The sequence below is a fragment of the Python bivittatus genome, unplaced genomic scaffold (genome assembly GCF_059951505.1).
Source record: "Python bivittatus isolate LINGU-HERP-01145 unplaced genomic scaffold, Pbiv_v1 ctg000020_np1212, whole genome shotgun sequence".
NCBI classification, from domain to species: domain Eukaryota; kingdom Metazoa; phylum Chordata; class Lepidosauria; order Squamata; family Pythonidae; genus Python; species Python bivittatus.
In genome coordinates, this window is record NW_028277030.1 from 48,524,695 (window position 1) to 48,546,423 (window position 21,729).

The following is a 21,729-nucleotide window of genomic DNA, read 5'->3' on the forward strand; positions in this document are numbered from 1 at the left end:
AAGGAGTATGGATCTGAAAATTAATATATCAAAGACTAAGGTAGTTGTTTTTGATAAGGAAATTGACTTAAAGATGGCAAGCTATACATAAAAGGCGAAAAACTAGAGCAAGTAAATATTGTACCTTGGTAGAATATTTATTGAAATTGGGAAATTGGGAAGAGAAATTTTAAAATGTGGAAATGCTAGTGGAAGGGTAGTGGCCATTATATAGTCTGTTGCATGTAAGAAGAAAAATGGCTTTGTGTCTGCCCACTTCATTATAACAAAGTGAAATGTAGGGATGTCAGGAGAAACATAAAAGTAAGCTGAACGTACTAGGAATACTCAAGCAGTATATATGGTAAGCCAAGGATAGGCTCAAGAATGAGCGATGAATGAATGTGGATTGAAAATGAAAGTGGGTGACCAGTATGAAAGAAGTGTGTTATGGTAGTTTGATCATGTAGAGAAAATGAATAGGAATCAAACTGCAAAACATATACATTAAGGAGTGAACAGGGTGAGTGGAGGGGAATGACCAAGAAAGTCATGGTTGGATGGAATTGTTGAGATTCTCAGGAAGAAAAAAGTGAGAACTTTAACAAAGGCAATGTGTGGATGTGATGGAAGTAAGGAACGTTTGCAAGGGTAAAAAGATACAGAAAGATGTATTTATTTTTCTTACCTCATTTTTAATTCCTTTGTTTAGCTATTTTATTGCTTTCTTGAGCTCTGAGAGTTTCTTACTCTGAAAGTGAATAGCACGCATATGTATGTTCCTGTTATTTATCTCATGAAATTGCTCTAAGAACTATTTATTGATTTATTAATTTTCCTCATAAGAGAGCTTTAGCATAATGTCACAAATTTAGAGGAAAATACATTGCATCGCTAACCATTTGGTAGGAGCAATCTGGTTTTTTTTTTTTTTTAATTTCTTTGCAAGCAATTGCGTTTCACTTCAGTAAATATGTACTGTAGGTATAATATGTGTACGTGTATGGTGTGGAGGTTAAAGTGCCGGATTGGGAGCAGGAAGACCCATGTCCTTAGGGCACAGAACCCATATGGATAACTTTGGTTCATCCAGTCACTCTCTCTCAGCCTGACTGGGAAGCTGAAAAACATCTCTCTCTCCTGCACTAAACCACTATGGTAGATAATGATGGTGATGATTTATAAAATGTATGTGCCGCCTGACTCCCAATGACTCTGAGCTTTAATCTTTAGTGAAGCAGACTTTACCTTGGAGTGGATTGATTTGGGCTGACTATATATACATATATCTCCACCTACACACACACACACACAATATTATCTGGGAGTAAACGTCGGTAACATTTATTCCAAACAAGGATGTAAAATTTTTGGAAATTTTGAAACTACAAGAGAAAAATATATCTTTTTTTTTTCCAGAGGGATGAAATTTTGGGGAAAAAAATGAAATATGCATTATTCCTTTTTATACCACCTTTTACTGATCTAAGTACACTTTTCCATTTTAAGAACATACAATGCAAAATGTATAACTTGGTTTATTCATAGATTTATCACATTTGGTGTATTTATTAAATATGAAGTTATAATTTAGTCAATAATTACATTTATTAATTGAAGTTCATTCAATTTACTTTAACATCTTTTAAAAATTTCCTTTGTGCCAGAAGTGTCATCTTCAATGGAAAAGTTGCCAAAAAGATGACAATATCAGAATAAGATTATTTTTGTCACCTGGTTTAAATGTATTAATTATGTGCAACAAAGGCATAGTGATTGTCCACTCCCCAGTTCTAGGTTTCTAGATTATCTAATTAAATAAGATTATTTCTCTTTTGCTTCGGGGCATCCAGGAGGGGAAAGGGAGAAAAAAAGTCAAGATGGTGGGTGCAACCACATAATCAAAGCTCTGCCTCCTTTAAATAGTGTGAGACGCATTAAAAAGGGGCAGGGCTTTGATTATGTAGTTGCCCCTGCCATCTTGACTTTTTTGATCTTCCCCCACCCATTCCCAGAGATTCAAGTAAAAGTTTTCAGAAAAATGGTGCAGGAACAGTAACAGCCATTCTAATTTTATTAAAGGAGAATGCTAAACATACAGCTATCAGGACACCACATGCATAGGCATATCTCTGTTTGCAAGCCTATCGTTATTGGAGAGAACTGGCAATCAGAATTTGATCTACTTAGCCTATCAGTGCCCTAGTTTTGGCCTGTAATAAGTGCCCCACTCCCCAGTTTTAAGCAAACATCTACCACCTCTCTAAAAAGTAAAGGAGAACACCCACTGCTGGCATTTCTAAGTTTATCACTGATTGCTGTACTTTATCTTCTCTCCTTTACCAAGTTATGAAATCACACCAGTTATGAAATCACACCAGGATCTCAGGAGCTGTGAAGTAAGGTAAATGAGGCACCTTCTCCAATGACAGCACAGACTGCCTGGACTTCTGGGGGAGGCATGGCAAACCGAGGATGTCTCTGCAAAAGCGGAGCCAACTACCGTGGCAAAGACCAAAGAACCAGTGAGTAGGCTGGTTTTTTCAGAATCTCTCTGGATAAGGAGAGGATGGGAAATTGCCCACATGTGCTCTGGACAGCTGCTCCTCGAGAGGAGACTGCAGGACAGTGGTCTTCTGCAGGTTTGAGTGCTGAGAGATGAAGGGATTAGCCATCTTGCTAGCAACCATGGCAGATCCTTTTAAAGGACATTAAGTTCACAAGCCTCGCTTTCTGATCATTTTCAGAAATTGCCTATTAACCATCTTAAAGCTATTAGAGACCTTCGGAAGGACAAGTTTGAAAAGTTGCCAGATAAGTTTAGCTTCAACTCTGAACAAAAGAAAAATTAAAGCTTAAGGACTTAAAGAATTTGAAATAAACAACAAAAAGCTAAATAAGATTTTGATCTAAAAAAGTTACAAAAGGATTAAAGGTTCAGTTAAATTTGGAATATTAACTTTTACTATAAGATTTTGGAATTAACTAAAATAGCTTCTCATGGGAACCAGAGTTATTTTGGTTATCTTGGCTTATAACAAAGATAAGCGACTTTGATTTTAGCAACTGGACACCAGAGGGGACTAAAGAATCTGTAGAAGGAAAAAAATACAAGCCAGCTTTTGGTGTCGGTTAACTGGGACTTACAAAATCATGCAAAAGATCATAACATTGGAAATATTAAAGGAGATCTTTGAAGAATGGAGCCAGAAATGAATAGTTACAATATCAACAGTGTCAGTAATTATGTCTGATTCTATGGATAGATTATGTCCAAAAGATGTCAGTGAGGGAATGACAGATGACTGTCATGTGACTGACAAGACAAAGTACTGAAAGTGGAACTACAAATGACAGACCAAGAGAATGAATTGAAAAAAGGAGAAAAGAAACTGGCTGAAGTTTTTAAAATTAAAGGGGAAATACAAATGATAAACTAAGAGAATGATCTGGAAAATGTTTTCTTATTGGATCTACAAAAGAGGCTTGTTAAACCCTTGAAGAAGTTTGCGTGATGGGATAAAGAAAAATGGAAGAGAAATCCTATAACAGTATTTGAATGAACTAAAGATTAAGACTATTAGAAGTTAAAGGAAGGAATATAAAGTTGGTTTATTTGATCAAAGTTAAAATAAGACATTTATTCCCAAAGTTCTGGCAACCCTTTACAGAATTTTTGCTGAAACTGGGATTGAAAAGTTGATGTCCTATGGATTTGCTTATAGATAAGGGATGAGATATGGGATGTAGAAATATCTGTTTCTAACCTTATAGGGGGTGAAGAGTTACTAAATTTGTCTGTACTTGTTGTAATGAAGATTGGAAGTCACTTCTTCATTGGAAGTCACTCCTCCTCCCAGAGGTGAGGCAGGCCCAAACTTCCTTGTCCTTCCGGAAAGCAGTCAAGACCTAGCTCTGCCAACTGCCATGGGGTGAAAAAAAGGGCAACCAATGCTGGGGGTGGCTAGCACCTTGAAGATGCTCCCATATGTTAACATCTTACTGCCTATCAACATCTTGGAAGATATTATTTGTGTATGTGTTTGGTTTTTATTCTATTTTTATTGTATTTTATATTGTTTTTATTGTATTTTAATATTTATTGCTGTTTTATTGTGAACTGCCTAGAATCACTTTTTGTGAGATGGGCGGTATCTAAATTTGAAATATTAAATAAATAAATATTTTTGTTTTCTTTTTCTTTATTATATTCTTTCCTTTTTTCTTTTTTCTTGCACTTTTCATTCTTATTCTTCTTTTCTTTAAGTTTAGTTCGTATTAGTTTTTACTATTGTAATCAAAATCCTTAATAAAAAATTATATACCAATGACAGCACAGACTCCTCAATACAAATAGCAAAATGCAAGTGCTTCTGCAGTGACAATTGGTGCTGCAAGAGGAATTTTTTTCCAAACAAAAACAAACCTGTAATTGGTAGATATATTACTTAGGCTTTATACATTTATTTCTTATTTCTTGATTTGTAATGTAAATATTTAGAGCTGCTCTCTTAGCTATGGTAAGCCTCCAATTCATCCAGTCATCTGAGGGTTTATTTAAATTCTCTGTTGACTTTGGACCCCAACTGGAAAAGCCCTTAACTTGCAATTGCAATTCAGTTATGATCAGTATTGTACCTATCTGACCCATATACAGTTGTTGCCATCACACTTCACATATTAGGTATACATATGAAATATAGTCTGTCCCTAAACTCAGAAAGGAAGTAGAGGTTATTGGCTACTATCTATTTGAATCTGCAGATCTTTCCTGAACCCAAATCATTCCTCCTAATCTACAGCTCTTCTGCATCACTAGCATTTACAACCTTTGTGATTATTTTCAGTTTTGCCATCCTAGAAATGCAGAAATATTATAGACCAATTGTTACTAACGGTTTTTTTCATTCACCTGTCCAAGAGGAGAATGAATAGAAAACCATCCAATCAAGACCTCACCCATGAGTTACTCCAGGTCATGGGATGACAAAAATCCATTCAATCCCACCTCATATAAAAAAGAAATAAAATAAATAGCTTTTGAACCCCACCACATCTGGTGGTTTCAAAACATGTATTTGTGTTCATTTGGCTGCTGGTTTATAAATAAAATCTAAGCTAATCAGTTGCTATGATAGGAAGATACATGAAACAATGTGAGTTGTAAGCTTTGAAACAATGTGAGTTGTAAGCCTTGAAGTCCTTGTGAATGTGAAATGATAAAATATCAGCAACTTGGGTACTTCTCACACTTTTACCATGGTTATATGTTGTTACAGCAGCTGCATTAGAAATGCTGGGAGAGATATATTCCAAATAATGAAGAGCAGGACGCTAAAACTCTATGGAAGTGGGAAAGCCCAAAAGTAGGTGAGTTGAAGCTAGAAGTTCTTCCAATAGGAAAATAGACAATCTACAAGGTTATAGAAATACTATGATTCAATGGTGAATGTTAACAATAAACTGATATTACAAGGTCAGAAATAAATCAAAGTTCCCGAAAAGATGATATGAGAACAATAAAATTCAGAGCTGATCAGAAAATTGTGCAAAACAGATGTGAAACTGCCCGTTTCAAAACTACAAGGGGAATGCAACAGGACATTCCTACCCATTTCCTGTTGCAGCATTTTGCACTTCTCAAAAAAGATGCTCTACAAACCTAGGTGGCTGCAGCAGAGTAAAGGAGTCAAAGATCCCTTCTTCTGCAAGTAGAAGTGCCTTGTTTGGTCTCTTTAATCCAATCAGTGAGAGGAGAGATTGCATATCCACTGCTGGGCATATTATGTGGAATACATTGTAGTTGAGGATCCAAAGAAAATGCAAATGATTCCAGCCATGCTAGAAGAGTACCCCCTCAACACCAAACAGTTCTATACAACATCCCTGTAACAGTGCACACAAAGACTAATTTTGAGATTTAAAAAAACCAGTATTACCATATCAAAGGTTTTTTTTAATCTGAGGAGCACTGAGGTGCTAGCAAAAAGTTATTGAAACTGATAGGTTCAAGTCAAGGGGGAAGCTAAGTTTCTGGGCACAAAGGTACTTTTGGCAATGTATCTAAGACAACTTAGTAAGAAATAGCATTTTTTTCAAAGTTTTAGCTACATGAGATGTTACAAACATTTGATCATTTGATATTCTAAACAATATATACTGGGTGTGTGTATGTATATATATACACACACACACACACATATTGTACAATGTTAAATAATATTACCTTTTTTCACGTGAGCTCTGTTGATTAAGAGTATGAAAGAGGGTTTTTTGAAGCTTAGCTGCAGCTTGTCTGACAAAGCTAGGAAAGGATAAATCCTGTGCTTTTCTTTTATACCAGCAAAATTAGTCCAACTTCCACCTACATTTAAGCCAGTGGATCAACTGTAATTTCAACTCAGTGGCTAAATATTGTTTGATGTAATTACTATTCTGCTGTGCTGATGCTATCTCTTTCTTGACCCTTAAACAGATTGCTTTTTGCATTGTAATATTAAAAAAAAAGTCAGATGGTGATTGCATGGATCAATGACGTTTGCTACTGTAGCAGGAGAGCTGCGTTAGTCTGCAGTAGCCCAAAATCAGGAGGAGTCTGGTAGCACCTCTTCAGACTAACAAATTTAAATAAAAGTCATAAGCTTTTCGGAGTTGCAGCTCACTTCATCCGATGCAATAGCTCACAAAAGTTGTGCCTTTTAAAACAGAATACATTACAGTAGTCCGAAAGGATGCTACCAGACTCCTGATGTTTACCATGTAGATTTCTCTTCCATTGTTAACTGCACTTCATTGCCATATTTTAAAATAAGTGCTGTCATAAAAATACTGTTTCCTTAATCAAATTTCCTACAGCTTTTTAATTGTCCTAATTTTCCTTTCTCTTCCTATGATCTTTTTTCAAAATAGAGATTAGTAAGAAAAATACAATTATTAATTTCTACATTATTTTATACGATAGTTCTTCCTTCTATATTTGTTTGCTCTGCAATATTTTCTTTCTGTCTGCAGTTTCTCAGAGTTTTATTTTGGAATGATTCACAGCGGTTTGTTTCAGTCACAAACCCCACAACATGTAGATAATGCTACAAATTCCACAATAGATCAGAACAAAATAACAGTTCTAATCTTTTAATCACAGATTGGCCCCTCTTCTTTTCTCTCTATTCCGTATGAATTCCCTTTTGCTTCGATTCTGAGTAAGAGATAATTTTGTGACTATCTTAACTTACTTCTGAACATCATAGAAATTGAATGTGCATACCCACATTAACTGTTCAGCTTCTGAGATAACCTATTTGTCAAAAGAAATTTCTGCATTTAATAAAAAAGAGTCCATAGTCAAGATATTTAATAAACTGAAGGGTTGCTGTTCTGCTTCTACCTTTCAGCATGTTTACTCAAGGTTTCATTCATTATTGTTCATAATAAGCAGTTTTAATTGTAGAGGTAACTGTAACAAATCGAGTTGAAAATGTAACCTATCTTGTTCCAAGGAACAAGTAATAGTTATAACATTTTTTTTTACAATGTCCTACCAATGAAAATAAAGTCCACTGTGATATCTGGGGAGGAGGGAAACTGGGACTGAAAAATTCATCAAGCAATTAATCAGCCCTGCAAACTTGACTAGTGTTTTTATGCCCGTATTACTGAGAGACATAGCAAGAATGGTGTATGACCTCCCTGCAATGTAGTACTCCAATGTTGTTATACTATCAGTATATTGAATTACTGTTTTCTAATGCCTTTAGGTAAATAGAGTTGGGGTGTGCAAAATTAAGGGTTATATAGCATTAGGAAGAGGGGGAAGGGAAAGGGGAGGGGAGAGGAGAGGAATTTAAGCTGTAACTGCATTCACACTGATCTGGGATGACATCTTATTTAAGAAAAATTGAGCTTTCTTTCCTACATAGCCTACATAACTAATACTGTAATCTTTCATATATTTACTTTATGTAAACTCTTTGGTACTTATTCTGAATAGACATCTATCATTTGCTGCATAATTTCTTGGCATTGATGATCACAGAGAAGATGGAGGCATGTGGATGGAGATTTATAATCAGGAATTATCTGTGATGATTGGAACCTGTGCACATTCAGATAAAAATATAGACTTCATATATAATGTTGTTGGTTGCACAAAACACATGATCTTTCAAGTTTAAGCTTAATGGACATTGGGCAGTACACTCTACCATATGCCTCTTGAGCAACAGTTATATTTTGGAAAACTGCTGTCATAGTGTCTCACTAACAAAAGGAGCTCCAATGCAGATCCTGTCTTGTCCATATTAATATTGACACATACTCAACCACCATATAGTATAAAGCTGGTTGTTTTATATGATAGGAAGTTTATCTTGAATTGATAATAAAATTTAGGATAATTATATTTTTCTGAGCATATCAATTTTTTTACTTAATTTTATTACATTAAACTTGTCCTTCCCTTCAGAGCCTGGAAGACTTATTTTTATCCTTGAATCAGTGCAATGAAACAGCTTAAGCTGAAATACAGTGACTGATCCAATGTCACTGAGGAATAGCAAAGGGGCATTTGTTAATTCCAACAAAATGTCATGGGCAAGTCCTCTGTATCTTTTGGGGCATCTCCCGCCTTTCCTGTTTGACTTCTATAATTTAGGCAATGAGTTGGGCTCTGATTCTTTCTCTGTCGTGTCTGTGTGCAGTGTGTTTCCTGTGACATCATACCGTTGATTTAAGCAATAAATTAGAATGTGTGCTTCTATTTTGTACCACTGACAAACTACTAGTCTTTTGCTTCCAGCATAGCAGATTGATTTCAGTCTCTCCTGACCAGGACTCCATTGTAAATCTCCAACTTTTCAATTTTACATTGTTTAACTAGGATGCTAAACTTGCATTCAGCAGAAGTCTCTCAGAAATTCAACATAGCACAGCTAGAGAAGAATCTCCAAAGTAGGCTGAAACCACATTAAAAAGCTATTGCCCTTTCTTATCATGAGGATGTAGTTGCCTAGTTTTACCCACAGCAGTTTAAACCTGTTGCCTTCCCATATTTACAAAACTCTTTATCCTGTGCTTCTTGGACCTGAAGCCAAGTAGTTGTTGGTTTTTTATATAACTGGCATCTCTGCCTGGAGAATACCTGGCTTTACCTCTCACAATTTCATTTAAATTAAGTATTAAATGTTTCTGATTATTGCTGTATGATAATAGCTCTAATTAATATATTTGTGTATGCAAATATGTGTGTTCGGTTTTGGGTGCAGGACAGAGGGTCTGCTATAGCCTGTTTGGGCCTGAGCCCATCATGATCTGGATCTAGTCTAGTTATATGCATGGATGCACTTAGCAAAAACATTTTCAGCACAAGGTAATGAAGTTCACCAATATGTTAATGCTAATCAATTCACTACAATTACGTCTTGACTGCTGCATATGATTGGTTGCATTTTCCTTATTAAGATCTTTTTCAAATCACAAAATGGACCACATTTGAGCAGTCTACACATACCACTGATGCTCTGGAAAATGACAACCCTTTATGTGCAGGTTTGCATCTCAGAACTCCAAGACAAAGATATTATGTCTGTCCCTCCATATCAAATTACAGATATGGCCCAATTACAGTTGGCCCAATCATCAATCCTTTTATAGCAAGCTTGAAAAGATGTAATCTTTTCTTATATATTTAGTTACTCTCTTTCCTTTATTTATTATTTCTGTAATATGACTTTCCCCTTCATGGATCACTGCCTTGTCGTGGCAAAGGGGCTTGAGTAACTCAGTGAAGCCATGAGCTATACCATGCAGGGCCACACAAGACAGAGAGGTCATGACAGAGAGTTCTGACAAAATGTGGTCCACTGGAGAAGGAAATGGCAACCCACGCCAGTATCCTTGCCAAGAAAACGCCATGGACAATGTCAAAAGGCTAAAAGATATGACGCCGGAAGATGAGCCCCTTGTCAGGTTCAGCTGGCACTGCACGCCTAGGAACTTGCCCAGCCGCGCTTTAGTCAATTTCACCGCTCGAGCGCTAGCGCAGAAAGAGGAAATGCGAAACCGCAAGCTAATGAATGGGCCACCTGGCGCCACTTCACTAATCTGGAGCGGATGCGTTGTGTTAACGCCAGAGGGCGCTATAGACAAAGGAGAGATCAGCGAATTGAGAAAGAGATCAGCGCACAAGGAGATGCTCCCGGCTGGGCGCGCGACAGAAGCCCCAACAAAGGCAACGACCACGCCACAGGCAACAACAATCAAAGAAACAAGAGAACTGGGCTGAACCTGGCATTCCAGTAGAAGGGGGGGATTACAGGGGACAATCTGCAATCTAATTTGTAATATGTAACCTAGCAACGGGGCCCGCGGGGGGATTGAGACAACTATAAAGGAGTAATGTAAATGTACCAAGCCAGTCCTGGCTTTGCTTGTGACTGCTACGTTACGCATGAGTAAACCTCTTTTGTGAACCACACGTGTCACGGGAGTTTCTCTGTCGAACGGGGCAAACCTTACACCCCTCAGGTCGGAAGGTGTCCAATATGCTACTGGGGAAGAGCGGAGGGCAATTCCAAGTAGCTCCAGAAAGAGTGAAGCGGCTGGGCCAAAGCCAAAAGGACGTTCAGCTGTGGATGTACCTGGAAGCGAAAAGAAGGTCCAATGCTGTAAAGAACAATATTGTATAGGTACTTGGAATGTAAGATCTATGAACCAGGGCAAGCTGGATGTGGTCAAACATGAGATGACAAGATTGAACTTTGACATTTTGGGAGTCAGCGAATTGAAATGGACGGGAATGGGTGAATTTAATTCAGGTGACCATTATATCTACTACTGTGGATAAGAAACCCTTAGAAGAAATGGAGTAGCACTCATAGTCAATAAGAGTGGGAAAGGCAGTAATGGGGTACAACCTCAAAAACGACAGAATGATCTCAATGCAAATCCAAGGCAAACCATTCAACATAACAGTCATCCAAGTCTATGCCCCAACCACTGATGCCAAAGAAGCTGAAGTTGACCAGTTCTATGAAGACCTACAACACCTCCTAGAACTAGCACCAAAAAAAGATGTCCTTTTCATCATAGGGGATTGGAATGCTAAAGTAGGAAGTCAAGGAGTAATCGGAATAACAGGCAAGTTTGGCCTTGGAGTACAAAATGAAGCAGGGCAAAGGCTAATAGAGTTCTGTCAAGAGAACAAGCTAGTCATAGCAAACACTCTTTTCCAACAACACAAGAGACGACTCTACACATAGACATCACCAGATAGTCAATACCAAAACCAGATTGATTATATACTTTGCAGCCAAAGATGGAGAAGCTCTATACAGACAGCAAAAACAAGACCAGGAGTTGACTGTGGCTCAGATCATGAGCTTCTTACTGCAAAATTTAGGCTTAAATTGAAGAACGTAGGAAAAACCACTAGACCACTCAGGTATGACTTAGATCATATTCCTTGTGAGTACACAGTGAAGGTGATGAATAGATTTAGATTAGATTTGGTATACAGAGTGCCTGAATAACTATGGACAGAGGTCCATAACATTGTATAGGAGGCAGCAACTAAAACCATCCCAAAGAAAAAGAAATGCAAGAAAGCAAAATGGTTGTCTGATGAGGCTTTACAAATAGCTGTGGAAAGAAGGAATGCAAAAAGCAAGGGTGAAAGGGAAAGATATATGCAACTGAATGCAGATTTCCAGAGAATAGGAAGGAGAGATAAGGCCTTCTTAAATGAACAATGCAAAGAAATTGAGGAAAACAATAGAATGGGGAAGACTAGAGATCTCTTCAAGAAAATTGGAGATATCAAAGGAACATTGATATGCAAAGATGGGCATGATAAAGGACAAAGGCAGGGACCTAACAGAAGCAGAAGAGATTAAGAAGAGTGGCAAGAATACACAGAAGAACTATACAAGAAAGATCTTAATGTCCCTGATGTCCATGCTGGTGTGGTCACTGACCTTGAGCCAGACATCCTAGAGAGTGAAATCAAGTGGGCCTTAGGAAGCATTACTAACAACAAAGCTAGCGGAGATGACAGTATTCCAGCTGAGTTATTTAAAATACTAAAAGACGATGCTGTTAAAGTGCTGCACTCAATATGCCAGCAAGTTTGGAAAACGCAACAGTGGCCACGGGATTGGAAAAGGTCAGTTTACGTTCCAATTCCAAAGAAGGGCAATGCCAAAGAATGCTCAAACTATTGCACAATTGCACTCATTTCACATGCTAGCAAGGTTATGCTCAAAATCCTACAAGCTAGACTTCAGCAGTACGTGAACCGAGAACTACCGGATGTACAAGCTGAGTTTCGAAGAGGCAGAGGAACCAGAGATCAAATTGCCAACATTCGCTGGATCATGGAGAAAGCACAAGAGTTCCAGAAAAACATCTACTTCTGCTTCATTGACTATGCAAAAGCCTTTGATTGCGAGAGTTTGTTGTGATCAAACAAACACAAATTCTTAAAGAGATGGGGGTACCAGACCATCTTATCTGTCTCCTGAGAAATCTGTATGCAGGCCAAGAAGCAACAGTTAGAACCAGTCATGGAACAACCGATTGGTTCAAAATAGGGAAAGGAGTATGACAAGGCTGTATACTGTCACCCTGCTTATAAATAATACACAGAGGCTTATAAACCTATATAAGCCTGGTGGCAGTGGGATTCTCCTATGCTGCCCCCCTCCGCAGGGAGGTTGGACCTATTCGAATGGTCCGCCCCCAGCGACTAATGGACCCGCACGGGTTCCAAAGGGAGCTGGGGGTTGTTCCTGAGGCCTTGCTGCACGGCCCAGCGAAGGCTCTGGCCGCAGCCTGGAACAAGGAGGCGGCTGGGGCCTTGGACAGGATCGCGCCTGTGCGTCCTCTCTTGGCCCATCACCCCCGGCGCTCCCCGTGGTTCACGGAGGAGCTGAGGGAGTTGAAAAGGGCTAAGAGACGTCTAGAACGCCACTGGTGGAAAACTGGGGACGAATCAGACTGAACACGGGTTAGAGCTGCTATTAAGGCCTACCTAGTGGCGGTAAGGGCGGCGAAACTTCAACATTTCTCCGCTCTTATTGCATCCTCAGAGTGTCGCCCTGCAGCCCTGTTTAGGGTCACCCGGGCCCTCCTGGGAAAAGGGGGGGTGGAGGACTACTTGCAGGGTTGTGCAGAGGAATTTGCTGAACACTTGATGGATAAAATCGCTCAGATCCGTTCTCAGTTGGAAGCCAAGCGTGGAGTAGGTCCTGGGGAGTTGCCCAGGGAGCGTTCTTGCCCAGTTATCTGGGAGCGGTTTGATCCTGTTGCCCCTGAGGAAGTGGACAGGGTCCTCGGGGCTGTCAGTGCGACCACCTGTGGTTTAGATCCTTGTCCCTCCTGGTTAGTTAAAGCTACCAAGGAGGTGACTTTAGGGTGGGTTCTGGCGGTGGTTAATTCATCCTTGCAGGAGGGGGTGTTTCCGAAGCCTTTCAAAGAGGCTTTGGTCCGCCCACTCCTCAAGAAACCGTTGCTAGACCCCACCCTCCTGGACAATTTTCATCCAGTCTCCCACCTCCCCTTTTTAGGAAAGGTGGTAGAAAAGGTGGTCACGCGGCAGCTTCAGAGGATCCTGGAGGAAGCGGATTATCTGGACCCCTATCAGTCAGGATTCAGGCCCGGTTATGGGAGAGAAACAGCATTGGTCGCACTTTTAGATGATCTCTGGCGAGAGCGGGATGGGGGGGAGTGCATCCATCCTTGCTCTTCTTGACCTCTAGGCGGCTTTCGATACCATTGACCATTTTGGGTTGGCTGCAGGAGTTGGGGCTGGGTGGCACAATGTTGTGCTGGTTCGGCTCCTTTCTCCAAGGCCGAACCCAATCGGTGTTGATAGGGAGCGAGAGGTCCAGCCCCCAGCCCCTACTTTGTGGGGTGCCACAGGGGTCAGTGCTTTCACCGCTCCTATTTAATATCTACATGAAACCGCTGGGTGAGATCATCTGGCACCATGGGGTGAGGTATCATCATCAGTATGCTGATGATACCCAACTATACATCTCCATCCCAGGTGCCTTAAGTGACGCTGTGACTGCCCTCTCGCGGTGCCTGGAGGCTGTGGGGGCCTGGATGGGGGATAACAGGCTTCAGCTGAACCCTGGTAAGACGGAGTGGCTGTGGATGCGGGGAGCCTCAGGATCTAGGAGCTTGTCATCTTTGTTTCTTGACGGGGTTGCACTACCCCAGACAGACCCGGTGCGTAATCTGGGGGTTCTCCTGGACTCACGACTCCTGCTCAAAGAGCAGGTGGCAGTCGTGGCTAGGAGGGCCTTTGCATGACTTCGTGTTGTGCGGCAGTTACGCCCTTTCCTGGATCAGGAGGACCTCCGCATGGTCACTCATGCCCTGGTCACCTCCGGGTTGGACTACTGCAATGCGCTCTACATGGGGCTACCCTTGAAGAGTATCCGGAAGCTACAGCTGATACAGAATGCGGCGGCGTGGACAGTTCTTAATGTCCCTAGGAGGGCACGTATAACACCCGTTGCATGAGCTGCATTGGTTGCCAGTTTGTTTCCGGGTCCAATTCAAGGTGTTGGTCATCACCTTTAAAGCCCTTCATGGCATGGGACCAGGTTATCTGAGGAACCGCCTCGCCCCGGTCATTTCAGACCGCCCCACTCGGTCCAGCAGAAGGGACAGGTTGCAGACCCCACCCGTCAAGGAATTTCGATTGGTGGGGTCTAGGCAGAGAGCCTTTTCTGCTGCAGCACCCGCCCTATGGAACATCCTGCCTCCTGAGGTGCGGTGTGCCCCCTCCCTCATGGCCTAGAGGAAAGGGATCAAATCCTGGCTCTGCCAGAAGGCCTGGGGGCCAGAGCAAAGCCCACACCTGTGGAGATGGCTGGTGGGGTGATGGGTTGTCCCCCACCCCAGCATCTTACAGGTTTTTTAGGGCTAAAATCATAGGAGGTTTTAGGGCATTTTTAGTATATGTTTTTTAATTATTTATAGATTGTATCCATGTCTGGAGAGACCTGTGTTTTTTCTTCTTTTTTATTATTGTGAGCCACCCAGAGTCACCCGTAGGGGGAGATGGGCAGCATACAAGTCTGAAAATAAATAAATAAATAAAATATGCAGAGTACATCATGAGAAATGCCAGGCTGGAAGAATCACAAGCTGGAATTAAGATTGCAGGGAGAAACATCAACAACCTCAGATATACAGATGATACCACCCTAATGGCAGAAAGTGAAGAACAACTAAAGAGCCTCTTGATGAGGGTGAAAGAGGAGAGTGCGAAAGCTGGCTTGAAACTCAACATTAAAAAACTAAGATCATGGCATCTGGACCCATCAATTCCTGGCAAATAGAAGGGGTAGAAATGGAAGCAGTAACAGACTTCATTTATTTGGGCTCCAAGATCACTGCACACAGAGACTGCAGCTATGAAATTAAAAGACACTTGCTCCTTGGGAGGAAAGCTATGGCAAACCTAGATAGCATATTAAAAAGCAGAGACATCACCTTGCCGACAAAGATCCGCATAGTCAAAGCTATGGTTTTTCCAGTAGTAATGTATGGCTGTGAGAGCTGGACCATAAAGAAGGCTGAGTGCTGAAGAATTGATGCCTTTGAACTGTGGTGCTGGAGAAGACACTAAGAGTCCCCTGGACTGCTAGGAGGCCACACCAGTCAATCTTACAGGAAATCAACCCTGATTGCTCATTGGAAGGATTGATAATGAAGCTCAAGCTCAGATACCTTGATCACCTAATGCGAAGAGAGGACTCTTTGGAAAAGACCCTGATGCTGGGAAAGATTGAAGGCAAAAGGAGAAGAGGATGGCAGAGGATGAGATGGTTAGATAGCATCCCTGAAGCAATGAGCATGAAACTGAGCAAACTCAGGGAGGCAGTGAAGGACAGGAAAGCCTGGCACGATATGGTTCATGGGGTCACGAAGAGTCAGACACAACTTAACGACTGAACAACAAATATGACTTTGGCACTGCCCTACTTCAGAATGACTTTGGATACTCACAACATAAAAAACAAATGTAAAAAAAAATACAATATGGGAAATAAACAAAATGGCAAATCGGGGGCCACAGTTAACATTTTCGAGGATTGCAAGACTGGGAGTAGGTGGGGTGATGACGTAAAGTGAGCAGGGCTATGTTGGACAACTAGACAGGGTCAGGCTTTTCCTGCTTTGAGAGGTGTTTTGGAATGTTTCTGAATTTAAAAAGAATCAAGCCTAGTTTAGGATTCATACAACTATGTTTTCTACCTTGAAATGGTGAGAAATTGTACTGCTGAGTTGTACCATTTGTGGTGGGAAAGGAAAAGAGATGAACACATTTTTCTGGCTTTGAAATCAATAGTATGTAAATTTAGAATGAAGAACATGTGATCATACTAAATGTTTGTCACTTCCTTAGCTAAAAGAACTTAATAATTTAATTTTAGAAGTACATTATTTTTAAAAACCATTTTATTACAAAATCCACTTCTTAAATCTAGAATGTTATTACATATCTAGCTTTTCATTTCCACCCCTAGTGATTTTGTTTTTCTGTTTCAAATATATAGCACTCCATTCAATTCAATATCCGTGTAACTGGCAGTATAGCAGTAGCTTGCAATCAATGAAAAAACAGCAGGGATCCTCTGAAGTCTTCGAGCTTGTAATATTAATTAGATGGAAAATACAAAGGAAATTTCTGTGAACAATAATGCGGCAGTAAAAATACCATAGCAGCAGCCATTTTTATCTTCCATATGCATTTTTTTGTGCATCTTTACTGTAAATTGGGGAAAACAAGTTTAAAAAATCTGGAACGTAAGGTCAAGTTCTACTCTCTGACTATAAATGTATTTACAGTAATATGCCGTAGAAGACTATGATCCTAGCAATAATGTATTAGAATTTCAGCTCAGCTTTAAACTTACAGAAGTACTAGCTTTTAGTCTCTTTTCCATATTTATAAAATAAGAGGCTACTACAAAGGTTCTTAAGAGAACAGATGAGATATTATGCCATTTTTGTGGCTCACATATTAAGTCATGCTTGATTTTAACTATGCCTTCTTGAATAAGCTACAGTTGCTGGCTTCACATAAGTGGACTCAAGGATCCCCAAATTTGGGAGGGATAATATGCATAATTTGGATTTTCAGAGTCTCACAAAATGGTTGCTGGGACAATGTGATCAGTCACAAAATATGCATTTATCAGATTAATACACTTGCAAACCAAACACATGACTGTAGCTTCGTATCATTTATTATATCATTTATTTTCTCATGTTGTGACCAGATAACATTCTTGGATATAAATCATTCAGCTAATGCTTTGCATATGCTAATTTTTTATTATTATTAAAAGAATAGTGCTTGATGCACTATGTGATTCCATCCAGTATAAACCACGAGAAATAATCAGAAGAAGGTTCCACATAGAAGTGGCTCCATAAAGGGAACATAAAATAGTGATGTTTACCCAAAACATCACTGAGATTTTCCATGTAAGGGTACCAGCTGCCAAATATTCAGTGCATTTAAACGAATCCATGAATTTTGAAAGCACTAGAAAAAGGCTGCCATCCTGACTTTTATTGTATATGGAGGGAAGCAAGGGCTCCTTCCTCGCCCTAGAGCCTTCCAAATGTGATGAATTATCATTTTCATACTTCCCAATCATCATGATGCATATCACTGATATGAAATAAATTAATCATCATCATGATGTAGCTAATAAAGCTGTAATACAAAACATTTCTGTGATGCTTTTAGCTCTCTTGGCAGAATTTTCATTGGGCTCAATCATATGTGATGGGTTGCACAACCAAATGCATCTTATATAAAACAAATTATTTCACTTTTGCAGGGAATGGGTAGACAGTGCCACAGGTATCATGACATTTGTCAATCCTAAAAGCAGCATCCATAGATTCATCCAGTGAAGTTAAAATGATTAAAAATATTAAGAATGCCCAAAAATTCACAAGATTGGCAAAACTCATGACAATTCAGAGGTCTTGTATGAATATGAAGGAAAAAGCCAAGTCTTTTGAGATATGAAGCACTTGTAGCAAGGGGGAGGCACACTTGCATTATAGTACAAAGACCTGAAAAGGACTCGTAACAAAGAGGGAAAACCCAGGCTACAACACTTTCACTTTTTATCTGTTTCCTATAAGGCAAAAAAAATGTTTATATGGAGAAGTATGCAATCACTTATAGTCTCAACCCAGGCATAATCTTCATGTTTTAGAATTAGGCCTGTGTTCTTAGAGTAACTGAAAACACAGGAAGCCTTTCCCTGTATATATATGATGGGTAAATGTTCCCAAAGTTCATCTCCTTCCACTGGTTAATTAGGATGCAGCCCATTATGGTGTAAAAATCCATGCAATGATGAAGATGCTTAGGAAAGGTAGAAGAGAAAACGTTCACACTGTGAATAGGTGCAGCAGTTTGCAGGTCTCCAACCTCACACATCACAACAGAGGGCCAAAACTATTGCCCAACCCCAACTTCTGCTTTATAGTATCTGCTCCTCTTGTTTAACCATTTGAGCAGAATTCAGTCTGATTTGGAAGAGATTGTGCTCCCTCTAGAGGACTCAGATTTATGCCTTAGAAATATTTGAAGGGTCAATTGGCCTCTATTGCTCCTGGCACTTTATCAGTTCCATTGGGCTATTCTTGCACATGCAAGGATGGAAATTTGGAAAGCTGTAGTTTGACATATTTGGAAGTTATCAGCTTGGAGAAGATTTGGGGTCATTAAACACAAACCATATCTTCAGAGGTCCTGTTTCGGGTAATGCTCCCAAACAAAATGTGGCTGGTAGCTATTAGAAGGGCTTTTCAGTTGTTAAACCTTAGTCTGTACATTCCTTTAGTGCCTTTTTTATGGTCATTTCAACACCAATAAAGATCTTTTTTTTCTCCCTGCCCCAACAGATGATTTTTTTGTTCCCCTCTGCGTTTTTCTTTACCATCACTGTTCTTTTGTGCTGTTTGTGTGTGTGTATTGTTTTTTGCTCTTAAACGTTCTTAGCAATTGTAAGCAGCCCAGAGTTGCTGGGAATCAGTTGGCATATAAATTTAACTTATTATAGCTAGTTGCACAGTCAGCCAGATGTTTAGACTGGATTTGGCATTTTTATCCACCTGTCGAGTCCTTCCCAAGGACCTGGGATAGTTAGATTTTGTTGTTTGATGGTGCTAAAGGTATCATCGTAGGATATAAGCTATTCCAAATAAAACTGCCTTTTGCAATTGATTCATGGTGATTTTGTCAATGCTGACTGTTCAAGTGGTGCTCCAGATGTTTTGGGGTTGCACCTAAAGCACCTATCACTATTGGTACTATATTTGCTTTCTTTTGCCATAGTCATTCTACTTCTATTTGCAGGTCTTTATATTTTATGCTTTATATTATATACTTATAATTGTTGTTATATCATATGCCATACATCTATGTTATTGAAGCTAGTTTTATCAGTCTCTGCTCACCATTAGCTGTTTGTGGATATCGTTCTACGTTTTATTTTTTCTATTTGTTTGCAAGGTGCTCAAAGAACAATGACACAGGGCTGACGAATAAATTAAGCTGTTTTCAGCCATTCCAACGGTATATATTCGTCCCTGGGTCAGCTCTGACAGTGGAATATTTTGGAAGGTTTATCAATATAGCGGTGGTCCCTCCGTCAGGAAATCTTAAGCATATAATCCACGTTAAAATAAACGTTTTATCTTACCACTGCTCCCATTCCTTTCCACTTATTTTTGATTGTAAGTGAACCTAACATCTTCCTCCCACGAATAAAATAAGCTCTCCCTACCGAAAGGAAACTGAAAGGCGCCTAATTAACGTTTGTTTTCCTGCCGCCAAAAGTCCTCGAGAGACGTCACGAGGCCGCGAGTGCCATTCGGTACGCGCCAACCCCACACGTGACAGCGCCAGGACTCTGGCCCCGCCCCTCTGCGAAAAGGGAGCGCTTGGTAGGGGGACAGAGAAAGCGAGCGAACTGTCTCTTCGATCTCTCCTCCCTAATCCCTCACGTGATCCCTTCCCCGGAACGTGGCATTGTGTAATCACGTGACCCGTACGGGGCGTGCGGGAGGGGAGGTAGGCCGTTCTGGAGGAATAGGGGGGAGGGGGGCTGCGTACGCGACGGAGCTGGGTGCGAAGATGGCGGACGAGGAGGCCGAGCAGGACAGCAGTAGTGTCGGCGGCGAGAGCGGCCTCCTGGATATTCAGAGCCTGAAGAAGCGGCTGCTGGAGCTGGAGACGGGGCTGAGAGAAAGCAACGAGTCAGCCGTGGAAGCGGCCACCGAGTACTGTCAGCAGCTGTGCCAGGTCAGGATGGGCCTGGCCGCTTTGGGGGAGGGAGCCCCTCTTGGGGAGAAGCTGGGCGATGTTAATAGCTGGGCCGCGCTTTGCGCCTCTGAGCGCTGCCAGCACCCATTGAACCTGACTCCAGGCGGGTGTCCCGCCCCCCTGCGCCGGAGAGGAGCTTCTCGAGGCCCGGAACAGCTCCCTCCCCGCCCTGGGTGCCCGCGCTCTCCTCGAAACTCGGCCCCTTTGTTGTGTTGGTGCCGCCTCGGCTCTGGAGGGGCCTTTGTCTGCTGACGGCGGTGGAGAGCGCCGTGTCCCTGGCCCGGCGATAGCAGAAGGCAGAGGAAGGGTGGCTGATTCCTGGGGAGGGGCTAGGGGAGAGGGACTGGCTGTGGGTTTCCTTGCCCGCTTCATTCTGCCTCGGATTGGTACGCTGCAAACGAGAGGGCGAGAGTTGGGTCTCTTACCCTTGATGCCGTTGTCATTTGCTCCCTTGCCTGCACCCAAGCGTGCATCTATCCCATAGCTGAGAGGAGTCTTAATGGGACTCCCTTCATAACCCCCTGGCTAGGCATATAAAAAAATCGATACAGTCCTCAAGCTGAAATCTCTGCTAGCTTAGATGCGGGTTGCTTCAAGCTGTCCTTGGATCTTCCAAATTAAGTGACCTTACTTCCTCTTGAATACTGGTCTGAATGTTCCTTACTTTTTCTTCACATTGTTTTAAAGGTACACCTACATAGCATTTTATTAGTTGCTCAGCATGTTCTATTCAACAGTAAAGATCTGTGGAGTATGATTTATCCTATAATCAAGACTAATTTAGTACATTGTTTACTAAATCAGTTTACAGAGGTCTCTTGAGAGGCAAATTATAAAAATAATATAAAGAAGGTGCTTGAATTATTTTATAACACGCTAAGTTATGTAAACATGGACATATAGAGTCACTTATTTAACCTTGTTTCTGTACTGCCTTCAGGAACAATACTTTCAATTAAGGTCAATCAGTTATTTAGGTGGATACTGTCTCCAGACCTATATTGAAGTTTGCATGAACCTGTCAGCTGAAATTATTTAACTTTTCATAGCCTTTAAAACATTGTAAGAGATTAAAGTAGTTTTTTGCATGGTTGAACTTGTAAATTATGAGCAATTTTTTTTATTTCAACTCTCATCTTTAGAATTGAGAACCTATGCAACAAGAAAGAACTTAGTAAAAGTATATGGTGCTTTAAAGTGGGGAAAAGTCATTGCCTTTTTGAAGAGAAGATGAATTTTTTGAACATTTTGATTTCAGAATGCTAAACACTGATTTTATATTGATAAAATGCTGTAGCATTATGTCTTTAATCTGGAAAATGAAAATCAGTCAAGATTTCAACACAAGCAGTATGTATCTTTATTTGAATTGATAATTGAAA

The 21,729-nt window shown here is 40.6% G+C and overlaps 1 protein-coding gene across 2 annotated transcripts in view; it reads left to right on the top strand.

The window, feature by feature from the left end:
- The first annotated feature begins 19,965 nt into the window (after window positions 1-19,965).
- Window positions 19,966-21,729, top strand: part of ZNF292 (zinc finger protein 292) — a 36,055-nt gene continuing 34,291 nt past the window's right edge. Inside the window, exon 1 of one of the 2 annotated variants that reach the window (XM_088138249.1) lies at window positions 19,966-20,326. In XM_088138249.1, coding sequence (XP_087994375.1) covers window positions 20,159-20,326 — 168 coding nt within the window. In that variant the 5' untranslated portion in view covers window positions 19,966-20,158. The remainder of the gene's footprint in view (window positions 20,327-21,729) is intronic. The other variant, XM_007442470.4, reaches the window with a different exon arrangement.